The sequence below is a fragment of the Schistocerca serialis genome, chromosome 5 (assembly GCF_023864345.2).
Source record: "Schistocerca serialis cubense isolate TAMUIC-IGC-003099 chromosome 5, iqSchSeri2.2, whole genome shotgun sequence".
NCBI classification, from domain to species: Eukaryota; Metazoa; Arthropoda; class Insecta; order Orthoptera; family Acrididae; genus Schistocerca; species Schistocerca serialis.
Window position 1 is genome coordinate 576,057,635 of NC_064642.1, and position 26,388 is coordinate 576,084,022.

The 26,388-nt window shown below is 43.0% G+C and overlaps 1 protein-coding gene across 1 annotated transcript in view; it reads left to right on the forward strand.

Moving 5' to 3' along the window:
- LOC126482107 (carboxypeptidase B-like) overlaps window positions 1-26,388 on the forward strand; it is an 82,293-nt gene that overhangs the window by 13,374 nt on the left and 42,531 nt on the right. Inside the window, exons 2-3 of the mRNA XM_050106083.1 lie at window positions 4,756-4,965; window positions 13,404-13,500. Coding sequence (XP_049962040.1) covers window positions 4,756-4,965; window positions 13,404-13,500 — 307 coding nt within the window. The remainder of the gene's footprint in view (window positions 1-4,755; window positions 4,966-13,403; window positions 13,501-26,388) is intronic.

The following is a 26,388-nucleotide window of genomic DNA, read 5'->3' on the forward strand; positions in this document are numbered from 1 at the left end:
TTCTAGGGGACTAATGACCTCAGCAGTTGAGTCCCATAGTGCTCAGAGCCATTTGAACCATTTTTTTTATTAACGTTCTTCACCCAATAGATGAAGCTATCTGTATCCATATAAAGTAATATCGGACTATCTGAATGAGTTTTCGCAAACTCATAATGAAAACGGTACACTTGGAGTTTGGGTAGGTCCAGTATGCATATCACCACACAGATAAGTTTTTTGGACTCTACAGCAACCTTCGGCATCTTCACAGAAACAAAGTTCTTATTGAATATGTTGACCCATTTGAAATTTGGTCTGGCGATGTATTCCCTTTCACCATAACGCCCTCTCCATGGGCTCCTAATAAGAATATCTTAGTGATTTTTTAAATTCTTCATAGTTTTGCCAAAAACCGCATTGTTCATTAATTTGAAAAAAAAAATCTATTTCGAAATCATACGTCACGGAAGCCCTCGGTGTGGTATTTAGATCAATATACTACTTCAAACAGGGTCCCTGGTTGAAGGGATAACATATCTAATTCCACCCAGAGCCATCCATAACCGAAGACACTGCTGAAGGTTACAGTAATGAATAACATACCTCTGCATGTCCCCCAGCGTTGTCATTTGCTTAGGCAAGGAACCTGTATTTCGCAGAACTAGTCACTCTGGACATAGGGGCAAATCAGCATGTCCATCGTGCATACTAACAGGATATGCGAGGTCTGCGTCTGTATCACACCCAATATCAGAATCATCTGACATGCCACCATTTTTAAATATCTCACCTAATCCACTGAGATCTTCTTCAGGCACCCATTGAAACCTACCAATTGGTAGCGGTTGTTGCATTGCGCGCTCGTGTGAGATATTCACATCCAAATACATGACGCAACTATGCTCAATGGATGCACTGAACATCTCACCCATCTGTGGTTTTTTTTTTGTCTTGGCGTGCCTATGGACACATTGGCAAAGCACCCCATGGATCCATCGCTCAAAGAAAAGAAACATGTCCACATCGATCAATAGTCTGATGGTTTTCTTCGTTTTCTTGAACATTGCATCTCAAGACAACCTCAGTTCTGTGTAACAAAAGGCAAATTCGATTTTGTATGTGGTCATGCATACAGTCTGGAATTTTACAAAAACATTCACAAGCAAATGTACGTCTGTGACCATGTGCAGCTTTGCGTATCCACGCAAAGTTGAGGTATTAAATTCCTACCAGACATTCACAACATGCTCGTACTCTGCATCCGTTATGGCATTGCCAGTGAGATTACTGGAGAGTACAATTATACCAGATAATCTTGTTTCAACGAATTTTGCTATACTACCCAGATACGCATAAGAAAAAATCCCGTTCCTAGTCACAAGCTGAAACCTTGTATCATAGGGAAATGGACATTGCATCATGTGCATATCACCTTGATACATTGTTTCAACAAGTTTGTGGAGTGTTGCCTGCTTAAAACGTAGCGACTCGAGGAAGTGTAGCATAATTCTACACGTCATTCGTTTAGAGAATAATACATATTTCTTGATGCACTCAGGTATGACATTAACTTAATCACTTTTATTGATTGGCGACTCCATGGAGTGCTGTGTGCACATCGACCATATATGTTAAATTAAAAGAAAGTTCAGCGTTGGTCGTAATATTGATGTTTTATTGATAGCAGAATCGATTTTCGATCACATAGTGATCATCTTCGGTGCTGTACACATTAAACACAGATCACTTCTCAGTTTTGGTTGTTGATGACTTGATACCAGTGTCTGAGTTTAATGTGTACAGCACCGATCACTATGTGATCGAAAATCGATTCTGCTATCAATAAAACATCAATATTAAGACCAACGCTGACCTTCCTTTTAATTTAATCACTTTTCATAGCGAAATCAGTAAAGTATTCAACAATAAACCGAACATCATACCCACTCGAATTATCGAAAAAAACTGGTATGTGTCGTTGTAATTGATACTTCAGGTTGCATGCATTGTGAGCTGCAATGCAGCTGCCGTTAGGTGGCAATGGTCCTTGTGGGGCGTTTCCGCTTTCCAGTCTAATGTCAACCCAAAAATATTAAAGTCAACAGTATTCTTGTACAAATCATAATCCTCCTTTGTCATGTGGACGATGTTGCTGTAAAGCTTATAGACCTTCCATGAAAGTTTCTTGAGCTCAGTGAGCAACCAAATCACAGAATTATCCCTGGCATATGATTCGTGATGACTGAGACAGGAATCAAAGTTACATACTACCAGGTACGCCGTAATACCGTTGAAAGATTACAGTTTGGTGAAGTTAGAATCCTGGTGTAAGGGAGCATCGAGACGGATCGATGTCCGGCGACTCACAGCTTAGGTGGTGGTTGAAGGAAAGGGGTTAACGAACGGAATTACATGTATGAGGTCCGCAGCCCTGAGTGTGACTTTCCAAGAGCGCAATTGTTGCATGTTCCCTTCTTTTTAGTCACATTATCCATTTGCATCGGCCTCGGCGGAAACAGACGACACATCAACTGGACAGTAGCTAGCTGGCATGTACAGTAGTAGCTGGCATGTACGAGGCGTGTTTTTTTAAGTAAGGTCCGTTTTGTTGTAGACACTAGTAGTTCGCGCTCATACCGCAACGAGTGCGTGCGTCGTGTACTGGCATGCCTCGGGAACAACTGTGCTCAGTTTCAGCTCTGTAGCTAACCTGTACAGTTCTGTTCTGTGCTTTAAAAATGTTTAAGATTACCAACTCGCCCGCCGCGTGTGAGGTTCGCTCGATGATACGGTTTTTGTCACCAAGGAACCTGTCTGCTACAGAAATTCATCGACAGATTTGCGAAGTGTACGTTGATACGGTTGTGAGTGAAACCAAAGTCCGTAAGTGGGTTCGAGAATTCAAAGGTGACAACGTCCATGATGAGGACTGCTCCAGTCGCCCTTCTTTGATTACAAACGATTTGGTGGCTTCAGTTGAATCGAGGATTCTTGAGAACAGGCGCTTCACATTAACAGGTCTCTCAAACGAATTTCCTGACGTGTCGAGATCAGTGCTTCACAGCGTTGCTTCTGAACACCTAAACTTTAGGAAACTGTGCTCCCATTGGGTCCCGAAACTCCTAACAGAGGACTACAAAAACCAAAGTTTTGAGTGTGCGATGAAGTTCTTGACTCTTTATCATGAAGAAGGTGACGGCTTCTTAAGTCAGATCGTAACTGGAGACTAAACATGGGTTTTCATATATCGTCCGAATCAAAGCAACAGAGCATGGAATGAAGACGCACACACTCACCTGTAAAGGTGAAGACCAAACAGACTCCGTCCCAGTGCAAAATCATGGTGTCGGTGTTTTGGCCGGCCGGAGTGGCCGAGCGATTCTAGGCGCTTCAGTCTGGAACCGCGCGACCGATACGGTCGCAGGTTCGAATCCTGACTCGGGCATTGATGTATTTGATGTCTTTAGGTTAGTTAAGTTTAAGTAGTCCTAAGTCTAGGGGAGTGATGACCTCAGATCCCATAGTGATCAGAGCCATTAGGACCATTTGGTGTTTTGGAATAGGCATGGTGTTTTGTTGGTCGACTTCATGCAACGAGGAACCACTATCAAAGCAGAAGCATACTGCCTAACCCTGAGAAAGCTACGGAGAGCGATTCAAAACAAAAGACGCAGCATGCTGACAAAGGGAATTGCCCTTCTCTATGATATTGCAAGACCTCACACTGCAGGTCAGACTCTCGATTTGTTGGAAGGTTTGGCTGGGAAGTTGTAGACCCCCCACCCTACAGTCCTGATCTTGCGCCGAGCGATTACAATCTGTTCCTCCACCTCAAACAACACCTCAGTGGCAACTGTTACAATGATGGCGACGACGTGAAAACGGCAGTGAACTCTTGGTTATCGGAGCAGGTGGTAAGTTTTTATGAAGAGGGTATTTTAAAACTGGTTGAGAGGTATGATACGTGTTTGAACATACTTGGCAACTATGTCGAAAAATAGAGTGAAGTACGTGCTTCCTGAAAATAAATTTACTTTTTTGAAATAACCTATCGTTTTGTACTTACGTTCAAATGGACCTTACTTAAAAAACACGCCTCATAGTCTGGTCTGACGACTTTCCTCTTCAAGAGATGTAAGACGTGGAAAGTATTGACCTTCAAAGATAAATTTAACCTGGAGTGTGTATGTGTGTTGGTCAGACCGGAGTTGTTAAAGTGACATTTTGGGGTGTTTTTTCCTACCATGACTTGCTCCTACTCACCCACCTTTCCAGGTGACCAATTGCTGTCATTACTTCTACATCCCCGTGACGAGTAAGCTGTGGACCGTAGATGTTGCAAGACGACAACATGAGTGATAAAGAGCAGCACCTATACGTTCCCGGTTTGACGGACATTCAGGCACCCTCTCGCAAGTCGACGGGCCCGCTAAATCATCTGATCTCAGTCCCACAGAAAATTTCGGGGGCTATTTGGGACAGCGAGTGAAACGTAGCAACCAATATTATAACAATTCGGCAGAGTCACTGATTCTAGTAATGATTCTTTGGCTTCAAATGAATATGGTATACCTGAAAAACTTGTGCAGTGTATTCCTTGTGGTCAGGCTAGAGGCGGTGTTACACCATATTAGCGTGACACCTCCTTGTGATGACTAATATTACGTTTTGCTATGATTACCTTGTGTCTCTTAGCTGTTCAGAAATATGCCTTAATTTCTTCATTGTGCTTAGCGTTTGGACGATAGTCTAATGGCTGCGTTCTTCGTACAGACACAAAGTGTACCGACTGGTGCCCACGGAGGAGCAGCTGCCCGTCGTGGCAGAGTGGCGGCAGCGCGAGGGCATCGACTTCTGGTCGAAGGCGCACCTCCCTGGCCACCCTGTGGACGTGAGGGTCCCTCCACACTTGCAGCGAGAATTCCTGGTGCATCTCTACCGGCACAGAGTGGAGCACCAGCTGCTGATCAACGACCTCGAAGAGTGAGTTTTCCTTTCTCTCACACACGCTTTGATCCGACAGACTGACACTGTTCTCAACACATCCTGTCAAGAAATGTGGAGCTCGCAGAAGGGAAGGTTAAGTGGCCATGTGAAGTTCTTTCAGTGATAGCAAAGTAGAATCAAATTTTCAAAGAATTTGGCAGCGCGAGCCCACTTATCAGTGTAACGTTGTACCTCGCTCTGGCCTGGACACATGCATTCGGTTTGAAAGGGTGTCACGAAGCCGGCGTATCGTCACCTGAGCAGAGAAGGTTTAAGGGCCAAGCAACTCAACTAGCCGCTTGTGGCGCCAGGATGAGAGGGGTGCCAAAGGCAACCACACTACATAATTTGTACACGATCTGTATCGTAATTAGTAGCAAACACAAAGCATCTCTTCGCTCAGTAAGGTTATATTAATTATTAAAGTTCTTACCAAGAGCGCAGGGTACGGCAACTAATATATGGGTGAAATATCGGTTGTTTGCAAAACTGGGAGAGTACGGAGCACCAAGTAATATGTCGTTTGTGTGAGCCTGTTACTGAAGCAAGCTGGCCAAAAACTGTTGCAACTGGTCCTTAGTATCCTGGATATCGGTCTTGGGACGGAGTTCACGTTCGAGCTGGTTCCACACATCTACATCTACATCTACATATACATGGATAGGTTGCAAATCACACTTAAGTGCCTGGCAGAGAGTTCATCTAATCACCTTCACAATAATTCTCTATCATTCCAGTTTCGAACAGCACGAGGAAAAAACGAACATCTACATCTTTCCGTGCGTGCTCTGATTTCCCTTATTTTATTAAGATGATCCTTTCTGCGTATGTAGGTCGGCATCAACAGAATATTTTCACACTCGGAGGAGGAAGTTGGTGATTGAATTTTAGTGATAACATACGGCTGCAACGAGAAACACCTTTGTTTTAATGAGATGTCCACCCAAAAGTCTTTCCCCTATTTCTCAATAATACAAAACGTACTGCTCTTCTTTGAACTTTCTCGATGTAATCCGTTAATTCTGTCTGTTAAGGATGCAACACCTCGCAGCAGTACTCCAAAACAGGACGGACGAGCATAGTGTAGGCTGTCTCTCTTGTACATCTGTTGCATGTTCTAAGTGTTTTGTCAATAAATATCACCCTTTGGTTCACTTTCTCCACAGCATTTACTATGCGTTCTTTCCTATTTAAGTTGTTCGTAATTTTAATTCCTAAGAATCTACTTGAATTTACGGCCTTAAGGTCTCATTGATTTATCGTGTATCCGAAGTTTAACGGATTCCTTTTAACACTCATTTGCATGACCTCATACTTTTCATTATTTAAGGTCAATTGCCAATTTTCACACCGTACAGATAGCTTCTCTAAATCGTTTTGCAATTTGATATGATCTTCTGATGACTTGTCTACACAATAAACGACAGTATCATCCGGCTGCTTAGATTGTCTCCTAAATCGTTTACATAGATAAGGAACTCAGAGGGCCTATAACACTACCCTGCGAACCGCGAGAAATCACTTCTGTTTTACTCGATGACTTAACATCAGTTACTTCAGTCTGTGACCTCTCTCACAGAAAGTCACGAATCCAGTCGCATAACAGAGACGATATTCCATAAAAAACCCAATTTGATTACAAGTCGCTAGTGATATACAGTGCAAAAGGCTTTTGGAAATCTAGAACACGGAATCAATTTGAAATCCCTTGCCAATAGCACTTAACAGTTCGTGAAAGTAAAAAGCTAGTTGCGTTTCACAAGAACGATGTTTTCTAAATTCGCGTTGACAGGCTGTCAAAGACCGTTCTCTTCGAGGTAAGTCATAATTTTCCAACACAAAATACGTACTAAAATGCTGCTGCATATTGACTTTAATGATATGGACCTGTAATTTAGTGGATTACTCCTGTTGACTTCCTTGAATACTGGTGTGACCTGTGCAACTTTCCAATCTTTGGATACGGATCTTTCATCAAGAGAACGGTTGAATATGATTGTTAAGTACGGAGCTATTGCATCAGCATACTCTGAAAGGAACCTAATGGGTATACAGTCTGGATCAGAAGGCTGGCTTTCATTAATTGATTTAAGTTGCTTCACTACTCCGAGTATATCAAGTTCTAAGTTACTACTGTTGGCAGCTGTTCTTGATTCGGATTCTGGGGTATTTGCTTCATTTTCTTTGGTGAAGGAATTTCGGAAAGCTGTAGTTAGTAACTCTGCTTTAGCAGCACTGTCATCGATACTATTCCTGTTCCTATCACGCAGAGAGGACATTGGTTGCGTCTTGCCACTAGTATACTTTACATATGACCATAATTTATTTCGATTTTCTGTCTGGTGTCGAGACAAAGTTCCGTTGTGGGAACTATTATAAAAATCTTGCATTTAAGCCCGCACTGAACTTTGAGCTCTGTAAAAGATCGCCAATCCTGCGGCTTTTGTGTCATGTTGGAGACACACTGTCCACCTTGCTGGCCGCAGAAGTACCCCAAAGTCACACAGATAGTTCAGACAGATACGTGCCATGTGTGGACGAGTATTTTCCTGTTTAGAAATGGCACCAAGATACTGTCGCATGAAAGGCAATAAATGAGGACACATGGTATCAATGAGTTACCATTGTTCCCCCAGTCACTACCAATAGTGAGCTGTAGTCACCATGGTACCTGAAGAAACACCGCTAAGCTCTCTCCCCTATTCAAAACATTGGACCCCTGGGACCCCTCCGCAGATTTCCGTCAAACTCACAAACTGATATCTGGGGTATGCAAGAACCGCGGTCCATCGCTGAACACGGTGCGACACCATGTATCAGCAGTGTTTGGGTCCAGGTCATGACACCACTCCAACCGCAGCCGTTTGTGTTGTGTTTACAGCAGCCAACAGGTGGCACAGTTGTTCTCTAGTCTGGCTACCGCTAGGCTCCGGCCAATGATGCGGGATGACCCAGAATCTTATGGGGAGTCTATTACTTCTTGGATGACAGGCGCAGACGTCAGAGGGATACCTTGTGCTTTGTGCACAACAAGGTGATCTTGCCTTGTGGTGGTCAGATGTGAGCGATCGGAATCTTGACCCCGACTATACTTGCCCTGAAGTTCCATTCAATTCACTGTCAGGCCAGTGTCACATACGAAAGTCCCACAAATCTGGATATTGCACGATTCGACCAGCCGGCCAAACAAAGACTCACAACAAGGCCTCATTCCAACTCTGTCAGGTGCTGATGACACAGTCTATCACGAGTAGGCGATGTCTCCCTGTTCTTCACCGTGATCAAAACGTCTGGTGTTTTTCCCGATCCTTATGCATCTTTATTCATCTTCCCAGGTCTGGTAACAACGCTAAACACGAACAGCATTAGTTCACTCTGGTGCCAGTTCTGTCTGTCACAGAGACTTGCAACTCTAGTCATTTACGTATCCGCCGATGGTGAGTACGTATTCGAAGTTACAACGACGGCCGACCGAGTCTTCTGGGTGCTTAACTTTTTATGCTGTGCTGTGTAGATCCTGTCGTGCACTGGTTCATAAGTATAGTCTGTTCCAGGAATGAACCATAGAAGAAAATGAACAAGTTAAATTCAAAATGCAATCTGTTTACCCTCATATAGCTTATAACATATAAGGTGCGTACTTTGGTTTATTTGCAGCAATGAAACATATTTGAAAATATTGACTTGTGAGAATGTACATCATCTGAATCGCTTTGGATGCGACCAGCCGTACTATTAATATAGAAGATCCCACAGGTCGTCCTAGATAAGCGAAACTCGGCTAAGTTGCCCGACTGCCTTCTTGGCACACTATTTCGACAATATACCTAACCTAGATGGGGAACCACGCTACCTGAGATCCTCGCCCTAGAATAGCGAGAAGTTGTAGCAGATCAGGCAGTTGCTGCCCAGGAGCGAGAGGCTCAATGTCTTTTTTTTTTTTCGTAGGTACTCCCTCCAAGGCAGCTTTGGTGGTGGTAGTCTACAAATATAAACTCTTTCCTACCTTCCTTCATTCTTAATACATAAATCGTTAATTTTAAGCATTTCCTTTTGCTGGTAAGAAATGTTAGAATATGAAAAAACGAAATTAGCTTCATTTTAAGTCAGTGTACAATTTAAAATTACGCAAACAAACCCTTTCCTAATCATTAAGTTGGAGGTTAAATTTAGATGGCAGCAAGTAAAAAATATAAAATAACGCGGATCATCGTCAGGTGCAGAGGAAGATACTCTACGGTTTATACAATATGTGCTGATTGTGTTGAAGTTCATATACCGGTATAGCTGGGGAACACCTTAAAATTGGTCTTGTGGTAGTGGATAGCTCTTAATTACATCTTTATAGATGCACTCAGATCGGCAGAGTAGCTACACTACTGGCCATTAAAATTGCTACTAAACGAAGATGACGTGTTACAGACGCGAAGTTTAACCGACAGGAAGAAGATGCTGTGATATGCAAATGATTTGCTTTCCAGAGCATTCACACAAGGTTAGAGCCGGTGGCAACACCTACAACGTGCTGACATGAGGAAAGTTTCCAACCGATTTCTCATACACAAACAGCAGTTGACCGGTGTTGCCTGGTGAAATGTTGTTGTGATGCCTCGTGTAAAGAGGAGAAATGCCTACCATCACGTTTCCGACTCTGATAACGGTCGGATTGTAGTCTATCGCGATTGCGGTTTATCGTATCGCGACATTGCTGCTCGCGTTGGTCGAGATACAAGGACTGTTAGCAGAACATGGAATCGGTGGGTTCAGGAGGGTAATACGGAACGCCATGCTGGATCCCAACGGCCTCGTATCACTAGCAGTCGAGATGACAGGCATCTTATCAGCATGGCTGTAACGGATCGTGCAGCCACGTCTCGATTCCCGAGTCAACAGATGAGGACGTTTGCAAGACAACAACCATCTGCACGAATAGTTCGACGACGTTTGCAGCAGCATGGACTATCAGCTCGGAGACCATGGTTGCGGTTATCCTTGACGTTGCATCACAGACAGGAGCGCCTGCGATGGTGTACTCAACGACGAACCTGGGTGTACGAATGACAAAACGTCATTTTTTCGGCTGAATCCGGGTTCTGTTTAATGCATCATGGTGGCCGCATCCGTGTTTGGCGACATCGCGATGAACGCACATTGGAAGCGTGTATTCGTCATCGCCATACTGGCGTAACCCCCGGCGTGATGGCATGGGGTGCCATTGGTTACACGTCTCGGTCACCTCCTGTTCGCATTGATGGCACTTTGAACAGTGGACGATACATTTCGGATGTGTTACGACCCGTGGCTCTACCCTTCATTCGATCCCTGCGAAACCCTACATTTCAGCAGGATAATGCACGACCTTATGTTGCAGGTCCTGTACGGGCCTTTCTGGATACAGAAAATGTTCGACTGCTGCCCTGGCCAGCACATTCTCCAGATCTCTCACTAATGAAAACGTCTGGCCAGTGGTGGCCGAGCAACTGGCTCGTCACAATACGCCAGTCACTACTTTTGATGAACTGTGGTATCGTGTTGAAGCTGCATGGGCAGCTGTACCTGTACACGCCATCCAAGCTCTGTTTGACTCAATGCCCAGGCGTATCAAGGCCGTTATTACGGTCAGAGGTGGTTGTTCTAGGTAGTGATTTTTCAGGATCTATGCACCCAAATTTCGTGAAAATGTAATGACATGTCAGTTCTAGTGTAATATATTTGTCCAATCAATACCCGTTTATCATTTGCATTTCTTCTTGGTATGACAATTTTAATGGCCAGTAGTGTATATCCAACTTAATGGATATCTTGTTTTCCATGTTTATGTACAACAACTTCTCTTTCCCACACATGTAGATCATTAATCGTATCACGTAATTAACATTTTCGAACCTGTTCAAATACGTGGGCGTTAAACAAGCGTTAGGCACACAGGGAATGCTTTCAAACAAATGGTGCTATAGTGCAACAACTCATCCCCTGGGCGGCGGTGGTGTTGATGGCCTGCTGTGGCATGTTGTGGGGTTGTGAACCACTGAGGGCTACGGCAGGACGAAGCCTCTCCGTCGTTTCTAGGTCCCCGGTTCAATACACGTACATACACGCAACTCAGATAATTAAAAAAAGAGGTTCTCAGGCATATTCTTTACATATTTCCGATGACAATTTTATTAATGCGTCTGTTCCTACATTACCTTCCTTTTCTCAACGGAAGAAACAATTAAAGAAGCTTATTGTATGTTCATTTACCATTTCTTCAGGGTAATGGTATGTAAATACGCTTATAGTTATTGAGGTGATACGCTTCCGTTATTAAACAACCATAATTTTTATTACCTGCCCAGCTGTATATGGGAGTTATTACACCTTCTTCATTGCGTTACAAACGCTTCGTGGATGTTCAAGTCAACAATCTGGTTATCTATATTCTTTATATTGTAGAACTGTTGTTGGTGTCGTCCTCTGTCCTAAAGCACGGTTGATGTAGCTCTCCACACTAGTCTATACTGTGGAAGCCTCCCCATTTCTGAATAACTGCTGGAGAGGTGCTTACTGTAGTCTGGCATTGGTTTCGGTCTGAAATTTTGACCCCTTTCCAGCACACACTTTCCTCCGTTGCCAAACTGACGAATACTTGATGCATCAATATGTATCCTATCAACTGATCCCCATTGTTGTTCACGTTGTTCCATAAATTTCTTTTCCCCCCAATTCGAATAAGTACCTCCTCTTTAGTTACTCGATCTGCCCATCGAAACTTACCATTCTACTGTGGCATCATATTTTAAATGATTCTATTTCCTTCTTGTTTGTACTGCTTGTCTTTCACCTTTCACTTCCGTATAAGGCTGCACTTCAGACAATTACCTTTAGAAAAGACGAAGAAACATTTAAATTTGCATTCGGTGTGAACATATGTCTCTTTTTCGTTCTGAAACTCTTTTCTTGCTGTTGCCATTCTACGTTTTACGTCCTCTCCACGTCTGCTATCGCCACCTACTTTGGTGCTAATGTAGCGAACCTCGTCTACTCCTGATCCAATACACTCATTTTCCCCAGATTTTATTCGACTACATTCCATTTCTCTTGATTTAGATCTACCTGTACATGCATGCCGTGCAAAGTACTGTGAAATGAATGACAGAGGGTACTTCCCATTGTACCAGATGTTAGGGCTTCCTCCCGTTCCATTCACCTACAAGAATGTTCAAATGCCTCTGTGTGTGCTGTAATTAATCTGATAGTGTCCTCTCGATCCATTCGGGAGTGATAGATAGAGAGGCTTCATTCCGTTCAACTGGTCTTCCAGTTCTTTGTGCAATTACAAAATATGATAGAGGATGATGTGACTGTTGCGGACATTTATAAGTTTCAAAAGCGATTGTACTAGACGCTGTATTATATTGTTGTCAGGCTTATAATGTATTTAATTCAGCTCATATGCATATTGCAAGTTGCAAAATTATTGCGATAATCTACAGTAGATAATGATTTGAGCGCAAAAACCATATAGTATCTTTAAGGATAGTTTGCTTCTCATCCTTATAAATAGTGTTCTGAAACATGATGACTGAGTGACATAGCAAATTAGATAATTTTACACGATTTCCGGACTAGTGAGTTAACGACATTACTAGCTATACTTCCACAGACTATGTTGACGATTCTAGAGAACAGTATTCTCATTGGCAGTTAGTTTTAGCTGGTTTTAGCGTTCCACTATTTAGGCCAATTCTTTAACCGGGAGACCGGTATCTCGGTAGTTGATAACATTTTCTTCAACGTAATTTCGCCAGACAAGGCAATGTTGTCCCTGATATCTAGTACATGCAACCATGACCATCATTAAATTGAAAATCTATTTGTGAAGCATCATGGAGCTAGGTCAGGTAACATCGTTGCTGCCGATCGCACGTAAGGACAGAGCGAGCTGGTTCAGTGGTTAGCACACTGGACTCGTAGTCGGATGGACGACGGTTCAAACTCGCGTCTGGCCATACAGATTTAGGTTTTCCGTGATTTTTCTCAATCGCTTCAGGCAAATGGCGGAATGGTTCCTTTGAATGGGCACGGCTGATTTCCTTCCCCATCCTTCCCTATGCCAATGGGACCCATGACCTCGCTGTTTGGTCCCCTCCCCCAAACCAACCAACCAATCGTACGTCAGGCATTGTCTTCCCCTCAGTAGGATAATTTCTCCGCAGCCCAGACTGGAACTTCAAGATCGGCAAATACTGGACCTATAATGTTTTAACAGGAAATTTTCACCTCGCATCTGGACATTTGTAATCAGTGTCCTCTGTGTATAATCGCCAGTTCAGGGCTATGGTGTTTCTATATAGGTATCGTAGACGTTATAATTAAATTATTATCATTGTCGATGCAATTTTTGTATCAAGCGATTTTTAGTCTGTGTATAACGTTTCAGTGTCGGTTTGCAGGGTCTTCGAAAACGAGCGACATCGGGCGCAGACCAGAGCAGTCTCTAAAAACCCCGAGTCTCGCATATCATTCGCCGAGTACCTTCAGTATGATGAGGTATGTTACCATAAGGTAAAAGTGCAAATTCACAATCATAAGTTTACGCAGTGGTGTGCCACTAAGTTAACGTGGGTAACTTAAATTACTCTACTTGACAAAACAGTGATGCACCCGGAAACATAGGAAAAAACGAAATGAATCTTCCCTGGAGAAAAAGGTGTGTGATTTTAATGAGTGACCACGAAATCAAGTGTATTGAGCAAAGAATATGGCAATATAAGTCCTCTTATCAGAATTATGTTGCTCCCCATCCAGCTGGATGCGTGTACTGATTCAGTTGGGAAATGTGTCATAAAGCGGTCGTATCTGTTCTGAAGCAAGCATTTCATTATGCCATCTTCAGGCCCCATATACATTAGATTAGATTAGCTTAAATTTACTTTCATTCCAGTTGATCCATAGTGAGGAGGTCCTCCAGGATGTAAAACATGTCAAAAAAACAATAATACGTGACAAATATTTACAACTCATACAAAGGTTCCAAGTGAAATGATCGTCATTTTTTTAGTGACCACTATATGAAAAAGTAATTTTAGAGACACTAATGCACTGAATTTAAAATAAAAAAGTTTTTTATTTATTTATAAGGTAGTAAACATGTAATAGAACTACTATAATACTTATTTACAATGAACATATTACTGCACTGAAATGGTGCAGAAGTTACACACACACACACACACATACATACACTTATTTACAATGAACACATTACTGCACTGAAATTGGGCAGAATATATATATATATATATATATATATATATATATATATATATATATGCAGTAGACGGAGTTGGCCACCAATAAATCCTTTAGGCTTTGTTTAAACTGAATTTCATTGGTTGTTAAGCTTTTTATGGCTGCTGGCAAGTTATTGAAAATGTGTGTTCCTGAATAATGCCCACCTTTTTCCTGAATAATGCACACCCTTTTCCTGAATAATGCACACCTTTTTGTACAAGAGTAAGTGACTTCAAATCCTTGTGAAGATTATTCTTATTTCTAGTATTGATTCCTTGCATTGAGCTGTTGGTTTGAGAAAGTGATATATTTTAATGATATATTTTAATGTTTTTCATTAAGGAATAAATATATTGGGAAGCAGTAGTTAGTATCCCTGGTTCCCTAAATCGGCTTCTGTAGGATGTTCTTGGGTTCACACCACATATAACTCTTACTGCACGTTTTTGTGCCTGGAAAACTTTAGCTTGGCTTGATGAATTACCCCAAAAAATAATCCCATATGACATTATGGAATGAAAGTAAGCAGCTTTTTCATTTTTATTTCCCATATGTCTGACACAATTCGCATTTCAAGTAGAGATCTGTTAAGATGCTTCAGTAGTTCTGTGATGTGCTCCTCCCAGTTGAATTTATTATCAAGCTGTAATCCAAAGAATTTAACACTGTCCACTTCTTCTATCTGCCTGTCGTTGTATGTTAGGTGTATACTCGTGGGACACCCCTTACAAGTTCTGAACTGCATGTAGTGTGTTTTTTTCAAAGTTTAGTGACAAAGAATTGGCTAGGAACCAGTCATTAATGTCAACAAATATTTTAATAGCCGATCTTTCTAAGACTACACTTGCTATTTATTGCAATGTTTGTATCATTGGCAAACAAAACGAACTTGGCATCTGGTATTGTTGCTGATGATAGGTCATTGATATACACAAGAAAAAGTAAGGGCCCTAAAATGGAACCTTATGGGACCCCACGTTACTTAACTCAGAATCGCATTCTTTAATTAACTTTGTTGATATTTCATCATACCCACTAGATGTTTTTGATTTTAAAGATTTTATGATGGACATTATTTCTGCTGGAGTAGTGAGGGTCAAATTCATATTGTGGAAGTTACTTGAAATGTCTGTTCTGAGGTATTGCCTAGCAGCATCTATAGAACCTGACAAACCCATCTTTTCAGTAACAGTTATAAAATGTTTGTTAAAAAATTCTGCAACACTATACACATCTGTCACCAATGTATCATTTACTCTTAATGCTATTTGTCCCTCTTCATGGCTGATTCGACCGGTCTCCTCCTTCACTATATCCCATATTGTCTTTATTTTGTTATCTGATATTACTACTTTTTCCTTGTAAGTCTTTAATATTTTGCACTATTTTTTGTAATGTGCTACAGCAACAACATCAAAACTGTTTCGTATTGACAGATACAGTTTTCTTTTTGTTTTACAAGATACCACTATTCTTTGGGCAACCCATGGCTTCTTTGTAGACTAACCTTGGTTAGTTTTGGGGGAAAACAGTGTTCATATATGGTAAGCACTTTATTAGCAAAAATGTTATATTTTCCATTCATGTCATGAGCACTGTAAACATCACTCCAGTGAATGTCTCACAGAAGTGTCCTAAAATAATCAATTTTTGGCTTATTGATTACCTCTTGAGCTCAGATTTAACAGATTTTATATCCTGTTCAGTATTAACATAACAGCAGGAACTGCATGTCATGGTCTGAGAGGCCATTGACTATTTATTGGTTTTGTAATATAATTTTGGTCATTGGGGGTTCCTATAAAGATAATATCAATGGCTGTTTGTGAGCAATTGGCTACGCTAGTGGGGAACTTTACAGTGGGAATTAAATTCAATGATAGTGTTACTAACTCAGGTAAGTTCTTATTGGGAGAGTCTTTAAGGAAATCTACACTGAAATCACCACCAACCACTATTTCTTTGTTTTTGGTTGTTAAATGGGCCAGTACAGCTTCAAGGTGGTTTATGAACAGATTAAAGTTACCTGCAGGTGCTCGATAAACACTTTCCAAGTGTGTATGAACATTGTCATGTCGAAAAATCGTACCAGGATATTATAGCATGAGAGGAAACACATGAGCACGAACAATGTTCGTCACCGTTACGCTATCAGAGCTCCCTCAATCACTGACCTGAAATCATGCCAGGTGATTCCCCACACCATGTCGCCAGGAATTTCTCCTTCATATCTCCTCAAAGCGTTGGAACAATGGTACTTCTCCCCAGGTCGCCGCCGTGGCCGCCGACGATTGTCATCCAGGATGGTTCAGAGCCGCAGTTCATCACGGAATTCATCAGCAGTCCAAGCTTCTGGGTCACGGCACCGTTTGTGTTTCGGCGTAAAAGGCAGCGTACGTGTGAGCCGGTAATTCCATAGTCTGTTTGCTGGTAGTGAGCGACCAATGGTGTGGGATTACGCAGTGTTACAGAGTCCACTACTTGTTCCTTGTAGGCAGGTGCCGATGTAAAGGGGTTAAGATCCTCCTTTGTGGCGATCAGACGTGGTCGACAGGTATCCTGACGATGGGTATGCCTGGCCTCATGTTCCATGCAGTCCAGCGTGATGCAAGTGCCACATGTTACACGATTAGACCAGGCGGTCAACTTGCAACGTCCCCTTAGAAAAATTAGTGAATTACTGTGCTGATACTGACACACAATATTTTTAGCGCAACGCAATCTGACTTTCAAAAATCCCTACAAAAGAATGGCCCTGACTAACAATAACCTATACATTTCATGACTCACTTACCACACAAAAATCTTCGTTTCTCAAACTACCGCAATACAGCGTGCGCCAATACTGCCAGCTGAACAAAAGATTCTAACTACTGAAGGGACTAACTACTGAGAGGCATAGTTATCAAATGAAAGATTTTGATAAAGAACAAACAATGTATTTACCTTAATAGTGTTCAAAAGTCATTTTATATATATATATATAACGCTACGCGCTGTTAACAGCCAACTGCCCAACATACAATAGCAAATTCCATCGACGCAAACCAGCCACAGACTGCACACAGCACTTTCAGTGATTTTCATACAGAGCGCTACATGGCGTTACCAACATAAAACCTAAACAGCCTACTTACAAACTGCAGACCCACAATGAGGTCCTTTCAGACTCTGTCAGTTGCTGAAACGCCGTCTCACACGAGCACACGGCGTTTTCATGTCCTTCACAGTGATCACTCCACATTTAACACTTTTCGCACATCTTATATAACCTCTAGAACCTGGTAACAACACTAGACACGAATAACACTAATGCAATATAGTGACTGTACTACCTTTCACAGAGAACTGCAACTCCAATCATTTACATGCCCACTGACTTGTAGTGTACCAAGTTACATTAATATCCGACCATGTCTTCCGGGTGCTTCATTTTTTTTGTCAGGCATTCTAGCCATCTGTACACTAAGAATATCCACCATGTTTTTTTTTTCTTTTTTTCTTTTAAAGCTCTTCCGCGAGTCTTTCTCAAAGATCCTGGAGTTGACCTTCGGTTTTGCACTTGTGCAGCTTGCGCCTAGTCGTTGCGCACCTGTGTTCTGTGTTCGTCTCACACTCAAGAAGAGCCAAGCGTGTAGATGCATCCCGCTTTCTCGTCGTGTGCGCATGCTTTATTCCTTTCACAACCAGATACAACTACACACGCTGTTCCAATGATCAACATGTCCTCTTTGCGAGCAGATATCGTCGCCGTAGTCGAACATTTCTAGTCTGGCAAAATCGTAGAACAAGCGCAAGTACTGGGATAATTAATATCTTTTCCGTATTGAGTGTGAATGTGTGATGGAAAACATAAAGATGGAAGGAATAAGATGTTTAATAACTTTAATTGTTATTTCGAACTAGTGTTTCATACTGTTGAAGCACTTATAAGAAAAGATAATACTAAACACAGATAAGCTATGCCAGTGGCGACATTGTTATCTCCCAAACCTTAGACTTCTTGCTACCGGTGGTATTTATCCCAGTTTTAAGTTTCAGTTCAAGATACAACATACATTGAAATCCAACATCATCCTAGACGTTTTCTATGCTCTGGCGAAATTCCTGTAAGGCTGCGCTATTAGATCAAACGTGTTTGGACATCTATTACTGGACATTAATATGGAGTGTGTCCACCCAATCGCCTTTATAATCGCCTGAACTCTGCTGGGGACACTTTCTGTGAGGTGTCCGAAAGTCTGTGGCGTACGGCAGCATGTTCTTACTGAAGACCCGGAACCAGAGTAAGTAGTGATGATGGATGCTGGGGTCTGGAGTGGAAGCGACATTCTAACTCAGCCCCAATGTGTGGCTCCGTCCCGCGTGACAGTCCCACGGATCTGCTAGCAGGTTTCGATGCTGTGTCACTTTTTATCAGAGCTCCTCTTGAAGATTCTTTGCAGTTAATTGCTGAAGAATTGGACGAGAAAACAACTAAGCTTTGTTGCCATGTATTGAGTCGACGTATTTTCTAGTTAATAACAAATGCTTTGAACAAACTTATGGAATGACTAAGGGGAGTCCATTATCCCACATAGTCGCCAATTTGTTTATGAAAGATTTTGAGGACACAGTACTCAAGACGGCGTTCTTAAAACATACCTGTTTTTGGTGATACGTCGACGATACGTTTATGGTATGGTCACATGGGAAGGATGTTCTGGATCGTTAACTGTCTGCATCCCAACAATAACTTCACGTTGAAAAGGATGGAAAACTTCTGTTTTTAGATATCTTGGTCCACAGGAGGGATGATGTGACACTAGAACACAGTGTTTACCTAAGCCCACGCATATGGACCAGTATCTTCCTGCATCAACTTGTCATCCATTGTACCAACCCAAAGGGGTTCTACGTACTTTAGTAAAAAGAACTTACGCCATCTCAGATGCAAATAGTTTGACACAACTTGGTCATCTAACAGCAACGTTCAAGCATAATGGTTATACCGACAATCAGATCCGTCGTGCTCTACAGACCAGACCTCCGCGGGAACCAACAGAAGATACAAGCAAATAGGTGACGTCCTACCTGGAAGCATATCTTCAACGTTAGGAAGAATTTTAAAGAGCTTTAATATGAAAAGTGTATTCCGTCCACTAGCTAAGGCTAGATCGCTGCTTGGCTCAGTGAAGGGTGATTTTCGTTTGAGGAAACCCGATGTCTAGAAAATTCCCTGCCATTGCGAGGAAGATTATACTGGACAAACGATTCGCATGGTCCATGACTAATGCGTCGTGCGCCGTCGTCACACGCGTTCATTTCGGCCTAAAAATTCTACGGTTGCGGAACATTGTCTTATTTATTTATTTATTTACACTCCTGGAAATGGAAAAAAGAACACATTGACACCGGTGTGTCAGACCCACCATACTTGCTCCGGACACTGCGAGAGGGCTGTACAAGCAATGATCACACGCACGGCACAGCGGACACACCAGGAACCGCGGTGTTGGTCGTCGAATGGCGCTAGCTGCGCAGCATTTGTGCACCGCCGCCGTCAGTGTCAGCCAGTTTGCCGTGGCATACGGAGCTCCATCGCAGCCTTTAACACTGGTAGCATGCCGCGACAGCGTGGACGTGAACCGTATGTGCAGTTGACGGACTTTGAACGAGGGCGTATAGTGGCCATGCGGGAGGCCGGGTGGACGTACCGCCGAATTGCTCAACACGTGGGGCGTGAGGTCTCCACAGTACATCGATGTTGTCGCCAGTGGTCGGCGGAAGGTGCACGTGCCCGTCGGCCTGGGACCGGACCGCAGCGACGCACGGATGCACGCCAAGACCGTAGGATCCTACGCAGTGCCGTAGGGGACCGCACCGCCACTTCCCAGCAAATTAGGGACACTGTTGCTCCTGGGGTATCGGCGAGGACCATTCGCAACCGTCTCCATGAAGCTGGGCTACGGTCCCGCACACCGTTAGGCCGTCTTCCGCTCACGCCCCAACATCGTGCAGCCCGCCTCCAGTGGTGTCGCGACAGGCGTGAATGTAGGGACGAATGGAGACGTGTCGTCTTCAGCGATGAGAGTCGCTTCTGCTTTGGTGCCAATGATGGTCGTATGCGTGTTTGGCGCCGTGCAGGTGAGCGCCACAATCAGGACTGCATACGACCGAGGCACACAGGGCCAACACCCGGCATCATGGTGTGGGGAGCGATCTCCTACACTGGCCGTACACCACTGGTGATCGTCGAGGGGACACTGAATAGTGCACGGTACATCCAAACTGTCATCGAACCCATCGTTCTACCATTCCTAGACCGGCAAGGGAACTTGCTGTTCCAACAGGACAATGAACATCCGCATGTATCCCGTGCCACCCAACGTGCTCTAGAAGGTGTAAGTCAACTACCCTGGCCAGCAAGATCTCCGGATCTGTCCCTCATTGAGCATGTTTGGGACTGGATGAAGCGTCGTCTCACGCGGTCTGCACGTCCAGCACGAACGCTGGTCCAACTGAGGCGCCAGGTGGAAATGGCATGGCAAGCCGTTCCACAGGACTACATCCAGCATCTCTACGATCGTCTCCATGGGAGAATAGCAGCCTGCATTGCTGCGAAAGGTGGATATACACTGTACTAGTGCCGACATTGTGCATGCTCTGTTGCCTGTGTCTATGTGCCTGTGGTTCTGTCAGTGTGATCATGTGATGTATCTGACCCCAGGAATGTGTCAATAAAGTTTCCCCTTCCTGGGACAATGAATTCACGGTGTTCTTATTTCAATTTCCAGGAGTATATTTACACGTCAAGTTCCGTAGGACCAAATTGAGGAGCAAATCTGCAAGGTCATTGAACGTGTCAGTACATGAAATTACAACATAAAAGTAATAACATTTATTTTAATGTTTATGAACACGAAAAAGTCAATCCATAAGTTTAAGTAAACGCAATCAACAATACAATAAGAATCAGCTTCATTTTTCAAGGAACTCCTCGACAGAATAGAAGGAGTGACCCATGAGGAAACTCTTCAGTTTCGATTTGAAAGCGCGTGCATTAATGCTAAGATTTTTGAATTCGACTGGTAGCTTATTGAAAATGGATGCAGCACTATACTGCACACCTTTTTGCACAAGATTTAAGGATGTCCGATCAAAATGCAAGTTTGATTTCTGCCGAGTATTAACCGAGTGAAAACTGCTTATTCTTGGGAATAAGCTAACATTGTTAACAAGAAATAACAGTAAGGAATATATATATTGAGAAGAAAATCTCAAAATACCCAGACTCCTGAACAGCAGTCGACAAGAGGTTCGTGAACTAACCACTTATTGCCCTAACTGCCCGTTTCTCAGCCAAAAATATCCTTTAAGAATGGGATGATGTCGAATAATACTTTTCGTGCAACCGCAGGGCGTCGTGTTACGGCTCAAACTGTACGCAGTAGGCTGCATGATGCGCAACTTCACTCCCTACGTCCATCTTTGCAACCATGACTACATGCAATGCGGTACAGATGGGTCCAGCAACATGCCGAATGGACCGCTCAGGATTGGCATCACGTTCTCTTCACCGATGAGTGTCGCATATGCCTTCAACCAGAGAATCGTCGGAGACGTGTTTGGAAGCAACCCAGTCAGGCTGAATGCCTTAGACACACTGTCCAGCGAGTTCAGCAAGGTGGAGGTTCCCTAGTCTTTTGGGGTGGCATTAAGTATGACCGACGTACGCCGCTGGTTGTCATGGAAGGCGCCGTAACGGCTGTACGATATGTGAATGCCATCCTCCGACCGATAGTACAACCATATCGGCAGCATATTGGCGAGGCATTCGTCTTAATGGACGACAATTGGCGCCCCCATCGTGCACATCTTGTGAATGACTTCCTTCAGGATAAGAACATCGCTTTACTAGAGTGGCCAGCATGTTTTCCAGACATGAACCCTGGAATAGATTGAAAAGTGCTGTTTATGGAAGACGATACTTACCATCTACTCTGAGGGATCTACGCCGAATCGCCGTTGAGGGGTGCGACAATCTGGACGAAGAGTGCCTTGATGAACTTGTGGATAGTATGCCACGACGAATACAGGCTTGCATCAATGCAAGAGGACGTGCTACTGGGTATTAGGGGTACTGATGTGTACAGCAATCTGGACCACCACCTCTGAAGGTCTCGCTGTGTGGTGGTACAACATGCAATTTGATGTTTTCATGAGCAATAAAAAGGGTGGAAATGATGTTTATGTTGATCTCTATTCCAATTTTCTGTACAGGTTCCGGAGTCTCGGAACCGAGGTGATGCAAAACTTTTTTTGATGTGTGTATTTGCTCTCGTAGCAAAGAGGTTCTTAAAGCAACCCGGACGGCTAAGGCGCATCAAGGCCACACTAATCAGTCCAGTCGTCGTAAGTACGAATGAAAATTTCTCATTTTTTTTAGGTTTGCCTTTGTTGTCTCCAAGTTTTACATAGTTGTGAGGAGCCGACCGCTGTGGACGAGCAGTTCTAGGCGCTTCAGTGTGAAACCGCGCGTCCACTCCGGCGTAGGGTTCGAATCCTGCTTCGGGCATGGATGTGTGTGATGTCCTTAGATTAGTTAGGTTTAACTAGTTCTAACTTCTAGGTGACTGATGACCTCAGAAGTGAAGTCCCATACTGCTCAGAGCTATTCGAACCATTTTTATTTTTGAGGAACCACAGATGATCATCACTTTTCAGTCTTTATAACTTCCCAAAATTAACTAACCAAAAACACTGGACGTTGATGTTCTTAGACTGTATTGTATCTTCTTAGACCACTCGGCCAAAGTGCTAATGCAAAGGAAAATTTGAATGCATGCGACGAACTGAACCTTTCACTAGTAATATGTGGTGAAACCAAGCACCAGACGGAGAGAAGCACCGACTGGCGCACGACTGTTGCCCGTTTCTCCTTGCTGGGGTGACGTGACTGTGATGCTCTTGGCCTGTGTGCACATATTAGAGGCAGGCGTGATTCGTCACAGCTGCATCCGCCCCTTGGCTCTTGGTGCAATGACCGCATGCACGTGCTGTGTGCCAAGTAGCACAGGTGTAAGCGCACCTTAAGTCGTTTACGGGCGGTGTCGTGAGTGAAAGGGAAGCACATTACCAAATATTGGAATTGGGGCTATTGCAATTCCTATATCTAACTCAGAAATCACTTGTTTGTATTGTCCCTGGCGGGACCAACTTCTCACGGCAGTATTCTCTCATGATTGTTCGATCTGAGGAGTGATCAATGGTGTTGTTGGACGTTGGGGTTTCTTCCAATTTTGTGGGTTGGGTATGGATGTCTGATATTTCAATTTGCCGCCCAACGTATGTATACATTCTCTGTCGAAAGTTCACGGTCTAGGATATAACAGGAGGAAATATCGGTAATGGTCACTGTGTCAGTAAATATAACACTCAGCCTGACAAGGGAATATGACAAAAGTGTGAGAGGTACTAAGAACTCACTTTTTTACCCAGCAAGCACTACAGGTATGGAAATTGTAAAAGTAGCAATTTGGCAGAATTACTGAGGCTCAAACGGCTTCAGCTACAAAGATTACATCCTCTTTCCAGAGGTGCAAAAATTTAGGAATGGTATAGCAACCTATTAAAAGGAATGTTACATCATATTTATGGGCCACTGAGTATGGCCCACATTCTTCTGCAAGGTAGGAACGAGACATAGAAGTCTATGTGAGTGTGGTGAACGAGACAGACTTAAACAAGTAGTTCTTAAGTATACAGCAAGTAAAGATATGCTAAGCAGCAAATTAGTAAGGAAGTGGGCGAGGAAAATTTTGAACAGCTGGTGTTACTCATTCGCCTGGAAGTATCAACAGCCACCAACTAGGGAGCGTAAACATTTCAACAAACCGCGACATTTTGTATGCAGCTGCGACCGAGCTCTGCAAAAAAATGGTTAGAAGAGCACAGACCGAACTGCCTTCGTTACTCTCATATCATGTAAGAGATACCATGTACAACTCAGCAGCGCCTAGCAGGCATTTCACTAAGCAGTGGAGACTCAGTAACAAATTTACTAAGCAAATGCAGCGAAACTGGAGACCGCTGAAAACTCTAGAAGAGCAGAGCAAATTCAGTCATTACGAATGGTGTCACAGAACGGAGCCTCCTCTCGAATACATAAATACTCCACCTCCACTAGTTTAGAGCACTCGATCAATGGGATCGCTAGCTCTCATGTAGTTCGCACTCGATTCTCTAGTCATCGTAAAGAAAGATCTTGTGTGTGAAATTGTTATAGTATTAGTCTTACACTTCCTGCCTCATGAGAAGATCAGTAATCCATAGCCGTGGATAATGAAGTCTACCACCCAGTAACGAAGTCAGCGTAGCAGTCAGCACTAAGGCTAGGCGCAAATTGAGTCGCGTATAGCACGTGTGACGTGACACGACACTACAGCGCGACACGCACGTTCCGCACAGGTCGCGCGGGTGCAGCGCATATTGCGACGCGTACACCATACTTCGCACGCTCCGGCTGGCGACGCTCTGCGCTGACAGAACCGAAGCGCGCCCAACCTGTTATCTTTCTCAAACGATTTTACAGAAACTATTCACTGAAAATATATAATTTTTGCCTTACTTGTAGCGTTATATGTCAGCTTCGTGACGAAGTGCCCATCAACTCGCTAATGACCGTTCTTATTGTGATGTACACATTTTAGTAAGACACTACGCAAAACTCAAAAAGTTTGCAACGAAAATTAGGGGCTTCTATGATTTTGCGTTTGGTGTGTATTACACCATATGTTGCTGCGTATGAAATTTAGTTAACGTGCTGAATTTTTGTTTACATTTGGGAGGAGGTCTCTATCTGCCTCCGATCTCGAGAAAATGGATCCCATGTAGCGCGCTCACTTCCGATTTCACGCCCGCGAGAATGAAATACTCGCAACATCTCTCATATCTCCTAAACCGCTCGAGACATCAAATCAAAAGTTTGGCTAATGATAGCACACAAGGAGGAGAGTGTTTTGTCAATTCTTAAACACACGGAACTTTCTTACCTATGGCGATATTTGAGTACTTATACTTCCCTTTTTATTTATTTCACTTCAGTGGCTGTAATTTTTTAAGAGTTGTCGACAGCTAGCGAAACAAGAGCTTCCTAGTATAAAAATAAACATGAAATTTCTTCTTTTATGTTACTGCAAACCGACACTATGAGGTTTTCCGTAAGCTATTGAGCTCTGTGACTGCCAATTACTTGTTTAATGAGGAACTCCGTTTCGGAATTCTGTCTCAATAGCTGCTGTGAGATGAGTTTGGCAAATTACACTGTGACAAAGAAAGTACAATTAAACCATTCACCAAGAGAAATGTGGCCGTTACTCACAAACGGTAATGTTTCTTCGAATGAGAAAAGATTAACAACTCACACAAAAATAGATTGCCAATTCCGTTGGAATTTTGGTGGAATCCACGTAACCCATCGTATTTTCAACACTGAGCGACTGGAATGGAAACTTACCGAAGGATTTTATTCCTTCTCTTGATCTGAGCAGTATTAAAATAATGACGAGCGTTCCTTCAGGCGGAATGATAGGCACATGCCAGATACTGGTTACTCACCTACGGCTTGCCAAACTAACAATGTGTGATCGCGAATAAAATAGTTGTTATTGAGAAAAATAAACAACTGATCTGTTGCACAAGACAATGGTCAGTGTATTGTCAGCAGCGGAGGATATTGCGCGCGACAGGAATGCACAAGCTAGTGTGCCTTGTGAGTTGGAGTTCGAAAAACATTTTCATGAAAGTAGATCTGCCTTTGTCAGCAGTACATTTCAACAAATTAAATATATCTAATCATAACACTCTTTTAGGATATTCCTACTTTCGTAATAATACCGACCATTTTCTTCACTTGTGTAGCCTGTTGTATAATTAGTTTATTAATGCTGATAATGTGCATGCAACAATTGAAATGCTTTTTCTCATCACGGCGAACCAATTAAAACATCGTTATTTGTGACTGCTTTTCGACTGTTTGTAGCTTGCAGTGGAAATCTGACGTTCACATGCATGTAGTACAGTGTGTCGTATTACATCCATATCAGAGTAATCACAGTGAGACTTCTATACTTCAGATCTTGGACGCTTTTTACCAGGAGCACA